The sequence below is a fragment of the Juglans microcarpa x Juglans regia genome, chromosome 5S (genome assembly GCF_004785595.1).
Source record: "Juglans microcarpa x Juglans regia isolate MS1-56 chromosome 5S, Jm3101_v1.0, whole genome shotgun sequence".
Classification (NCBI taxonomy): Eukaryota; Viridiplantae; Streptophyta; class Magnoliopsida; order Fagales; family Juglandaceae; genus Juglans; species Juglans microcarpa x Juglans regia.
Genome location: NC_054603.1, coordinates 4,068,391 through 4,074,548, shown reverse-complemented (window position 1 = coordinate 4,074,548; position 6,158 = coordinate 4,068,391). Strand labels below are relative to the sequence as shown.

Sequence of the window (6,158 nt, the reverse complement as noted above, 5' to 3'; positions counted from 1 at the left end):
AATTGTGTTTGTTAACCCTGAAGTATGGCACGTCTATATTTTATATATAGAGATTGATGTTTAGTATAGCAAATGCCCCGTCACCCGTGTGTGTGTGTGTGTTTTTGCGGAGAACAAAAGATAGATCAGCACAACTCTAGAGCCTTCTAACTTCTTGCCTGGTGATTGTATTGCATGTACATGATTAATTAATTAATTTCCTTTATTTTGAGCTCACGCTTACACCTCCCATTTCTATCAAATATATGCAAACTAACTCATCATGATACTCATCTCCCATTTCTATACAAATTAAGTGCACTCCTACTTTTGCCGTTTTGCGATCATTTCTTTTCATTGAACAAAAAAACCCACAATAGCGCACGTACACCGTGCGTGTACGTATGTTTCAAATTCAGTCTCGTTTGTTTTTACAACACTTCTTATCTTATCTAATTATTATAATTTTTTAAAATCTTTACACAAAATAAAAAAAAAAATTCAATTTTTTTAAATCTTAAAATAAAAATAATATTAAAAATATATAGTCTAACAATATTTTATTTAATTTTTAACTTTAATCTTAACTTATCTTATCTTATCTGTAAAAACAAACAAGGCCCGAATCAAAACTATTATATTTTTGTTAAATTATTAGAATATATATATACTTCACGAAGGTATAAACTAGAATATCCATTGACTCTCCATGCAATCTTTCAACTGCTTATATTTTTTGTCAAGAAAAAGAAAACTTACTAGCATATATAAACGCTAGCTATCTACTTAAATTTCATTGCAATTAAAACGAAAGTAATATATAATGGGTACTTTGGGGTTAATTGCATGGGTTGGATAGCCACAAATACGTGTAAAGTTATATATATAATAACAAAGGAACGTACGTAGGTATAAAGAATATCCATGATCGTCGTTAACATGATTTCAAACTTCAATTTTTGTCCAGAAAAAAAAAATTTATTGGCATACGTTATAAGAAAAATGATCATTTGTAACGGATTAATATACATAATAAAAATTATTATTTACGATTAAAATAGACTCATTTTGATAAAAAAAAATAAATTATTTTTATAAGAAATAACTTATGATAACTGAGCTTAGTTATATATAAACGCTAGCTACGTACTTAAATTTCATTGCAATTAAAACGAAAGCCATGGGCACTTTGTTGGGGTTTGGGTTGTTCATCAATTATATTTTTTTTTAATGCATGCTTTCCGAGCACGCCAGCCCATGTATATAGGAAATGACAAGGAAAGTCAAACTTCAAATTTGTCGAGGACAATATGGATGGTTGCAAAATGACATGAGGCCAGGTGAGTTTCGTAGTACCACTTCTGGAATTAAGTCAAGTACACGTGTACCGACCGATCTAGCTAGAGTTCTCAGACCACGCTTCTATTGATGACTCTGCATGGTCCCTGGAATTCGTATATACTTTGGATTCATATATACGCAAGAGTATATTATATATATTAGCTGATCTGTTTTATATGTTTTATGGAAACTGATAGAGCTATCGAGAGTTAGGTTTCAAAATGGATCCGACACTTTTTTTTCACTTAGTGATTAGTGATTAAAGAAGTGTTTTTTAATGATGTTGTAATTTATTTTTAAATGTTTAAGGATATTATAAAAATTTATGGAAAAAAAGAACAAGAAAAGAAGATTTGGCCTGACCCTTCCTCTATGGGTACTGTAGTAGCACTACTCATATTTTATTAGTTAGTATTTCCTACTAATTAAGGACGACTACCTATAAGGCCTTTTTTTAAGTGGTTGATACATTAAACGATTCAAAATATATATTTTTATAGATCCATATCAATAGATTGGATGCCCATGTAATTAATTTATTTGTGGCATCTAATTATGTGAAGGCTATATATATATATATATATATATATATATATATATACACGCAGCCACGTATATAATGTATTTCATAACATGATCAAAATTTCATTTTTGGCATTAGATCAGTCATAAACTGATCATCATGATCATATATATATATATATATATATATATATATTGCCGATCGATCGAGTAGTACTTTAACTGATGAGGAACGAATTGAACCGTCACGCGGCATGAAATCAGCTAGCCGACAGAAGTCAATTTGCTGATCATGGTCCCAATTAATTAGCTTCAAAATCATCCGAATCATGTGCATGTCAAGCAAGCAATTATTATACATCAAGACTACTATACTTGAAGACAACATATATCATGATCTGGAACAATGATGCCGGCGCCCGGCATGAGGAGTCACCCTCATAGTACTCCTTGTTAGCTACGAGTAAAATCGATCATATATATTAATGGACATAATTGGAATCCCTAAAGTCAACCCCATCAAGAAGCAATATTATAATATATATATATATATATATATTTTATAGTTGAAAAATCACTTCAAAATTCAACTACATGCATATAGCTAGGGCGGGCACGCCATTTTCCTAAGTTCTTCTAAATCTATTTAGAAATAGTTTGTAACTTTCCAATGAAGGATGTTCGCATTTCATATATATCCCTAGGATCTATATTTCCTGGCCTCACCGTCTACTTAGCATGCCATGCGTGTGTGGGAATTGGCCAATCGTAAATTACCATAGCATTTTCCTCGAGAATACTCTGAAAGTTAATCGAAACTTTTTACCTATAAATCCAAAAGATTATAATCGAAACAAAAAAAAAAAAAAAAAAACCAGTAGCTCAAGCAGCCATGCAGCGTTCTTCACCACTTCCGGCCAAGAGCTTTGCTCGTAAAATCCAGCTTCATTATTCTCGTAACCAAATCCCAACCATAGACAGCCCTTCATGCGACGTGTTCTTAAGCCACCGAGGGATCGATACTAAGAAAACGGCCGCCAGTTTGCTTTACTACCAGCTTTTCGGGTTGGGAATTAGGCCTTTTCTCGACAGCCGAAGTATGAAACCTGGGGACAAGCTGTACGACCATATCAGTTTCGGTATCCGGAATTCTAAGATAGGTGTTTTATTGTTCTCGTCCGGATTCTGTCAATCCAGATTTTGTCTTCACGAGTTGGCTCTGATGATGGAATCCAAGAAAAGGGTTGTACCCATTTTTTGGGACGTGAAGCCCTCCCAACTTCTTGTGAAGGACGATGGAACTTATCTAGAGGAGGACCTTCAAAGATTCAAGAGGGCACTCGAAGAAGCTAAAAACACCGTTGGGCTTCCCTTTGATTCTATGACAGGGTATATTAATTTCTCCATTCCTTTTCTTTATTATAATTATTGTAACTTGGAGGAGAGGTTCGACATTTTCGCCATATTCAACTAACCCCAGCTTGCCATTATTTTCATTCATGCTGATCCTCTTTCTTTCCGGATTTCAGGGATTGGTCAGAGTTCCTCGGAAATGCTTCAGATGCAATCATAAAGAATTTACAGGAGGTAGAGGAGGAAGAAATGGAGAAGAATCTTAAACACCAAGAGTTCCAGTTCAATTCCCTTTTTATATCGCCACAAAAGCTCTACAGTTACAATTAAATTATATATGGGATTAAACAATCAATTATATTGCTTCGAACTGTAAAAAATCAGCTGTAGATTACACGATGTACATTTTTGGCTATTGTGCTGTTGCGCATATAGATCATTAGATTAATTTCTTTTTTCTGTAAATTTTCTATTTATTTCATGTAACATATATATCCTTATGTAACATATCAATATATCTATATATATATTGTCGATTAATGATGTTGATATGTACAATATTACTGCAACATTATTAAAGCAGAATTAATAAAGTCATGAAAATCTTACTTCCCAAGTTGTGATCAATTCATTTACTCGCACGTACCTGCTGTAATGGATTCAAAACGATTCAGCAACGTCACTGCATATATGCACATTCTTGGGGATCACCTTAATTTTATAAAGAATCCAAGCTTCTATAGAATTAATGCTAATTAAATTCATGTTTTACCACTTTTGATCTAATTGGTAGGGATGACATGAATTGAATCCGTGATATATTGTACTTATACGTACCCAAAGCAAATGCATGCATGCGCTGCCAATTAAGCTGATCATCATGCGCTACAATATATATATCCCGCTGATCTTTAATTAATTTCTGATAAAACAAGTGAAATTGATTTGATTAACTAAATGCCTTCGGCTTCCATTGATAATTATATTAGCTCATATATATTGTGATGTTAATTTATAATGATATTTAATATACTTAATTAGTTATTAGGTCAGTCATGTAAATTAGGAGAAGCATTAACGTATATACCTCTATACCAACATTATACTATTGCTGATGAAATTACAAATTGATAATCATTAATATTTATACTTGGGAAGATAAGGCAAATGGTTACCTCGACTTGGTGACCAACATCGATATATCTAGTTTTTCTTCATATACGGCTGATCTAGTAGTCGTGAGTATCCGGAAGAATATGGGATTAATAGATATTCTAGCAAGCCTGTGCCATTTGTGTTTTTGCATTTCGGGGGAATATGCTACGTACAAATTAGAGGAGAATCTTAAAAAAGGGACCAAATTGTGATATTATTTTTTAAGTCTGTGGCCTGAGCCAGCTCAATGCACCCCTTATTTTATTTTATTTTTTTACAATTACGTGCAGGCATGCGTGAACACAAGAAGAAGTAGTGCAGTTTCCAGTACTTGGGAATTTTCACAATTCAAAAGAAAAGAAAGAGAGCACGTAGTATCTGTTTCATATGGAAGAATATTATATATGCATTCTTCTAAAATTACACACACACACACACACAGATATATTATATATATATATATATATATATATATATATATATATATATGGGAGATACAAAATCCAAACAGTATATACATGAGGCGCTAATTAATGAAGGTTTAAAATAATATATATTATATACCGCCATGCACCCAATTAGCAAAAGAATCAACCACCCACCAAAAGTACAAGAGAGAAGAAAAAAAAAATACTTGAAATTAATTTCTTAAAGACTCCTGGAATGAAACTTAAAGCTTGAAATTTAAATGGGTTTTACTTAGAACAGTACGTTTAAGTATTTGGTAAAAATTATACCCCTTTTAAACCAAAACGTGATGGGATCATGAGCTTCAGCTATTTAATTCGAAGAAATTATATATAATAAAAAGTCATTTTCCCAACTCAGCGAGTCACTTGGCCTATTTTCAGTTCTGCATGGACTCGGTCTCTCAATCTTCAAAAATTCAAACTCCCACATTTAAATTAATATTAATTATCATACAAGTTTAAATTAATGGTAAATGATGGATTTGATTATTCAAAAATATTCTCATACCCCCTTTATAAACAAATAGAATATTCACTTTTCTTTAAGTCATGAGACTCGACACATAATTATTAATTAAAATCGATTTGAAGTACGAAGATGAGGTACAAACGTACATAAGGGGTGTTACGATATAAAATAAAACTTACATTTTTTCATTTTTTTTTTAAGTAAGTGGTACTGATTTCACATATTCATACGAGTTTTTCTAGAAAAATGTATGTAGATCATGAAGTTGCAATTTCGTAGGTTGTCTTTGAACCTTTAATTTGTAGTAACGACATGTACTACTCAGCTTTCTTCAGAGTATTGTTGCGTTGTTCATTATTTTATCTCTCCTGATCCTATATTAAATATTATTGTAACGATTTAAGGTAATTCGTTATATCAGTATATTGATGTCTATGTCAACACTCATGGAATACGTTATTGAATTAAACGGCCTTGAAGCCTTGACTCTTGTTATTTTACTGGACATTAAAAATCAAATTAAGGAATTACTTCCGAATTGGGTTTCTCAAATACCTAAGAAGACAACCAATGGAATTCTAGACTAGAATAAACTAACGTTTGAAGATATTCCAAGATCAATGAAACTATATATGTAAGAGTGAAAAGAAAAGCGACAAGGGTACTTAAAGGCCGTTTGGTCAAAGTGACGATATATGGTACAAACAGATGCTGTCCAAACTCAATATTAAATTTAATATGGACCATGATATGGGCAAGCAAGTCATCGATCACGTGAATTAATATGATTTGGCCAGGTGTAAATTATTTACCGAGTAAAGAAGTTTGGGTCTTCTCTTGTGCATATTGTAGATGTAGTAAGACTTTGG

The 6,158-nt window shown here is 32.3% G+C and overlaps 1 protein-coding gene across 1 annotated transcript; it reads left to right on the top strand.

The window, feature by feature from the left end:
- The first annotated feature begins 2,734 nt into the window (after nucleotides 1-2,734).
- Nucleotides 2,735-3,525, top strand: LOC121267957 (TIR-only protein-like). The gene is made up of 2 exons (XM_041172055.1): nucleotides 2,735-3,231; nucleotides 3,372-3,525. Exons 1-2 carry the CDS (start codon nucleotides 2,735-2,737, stop codon nucleotides 3,523-3,525), a joined length of 651 nt encoding a protein of 216 aa, XP_041027989.1.
- Nucleotides 3,526-6,158: the final 2,633 nt, after the last annotated feature.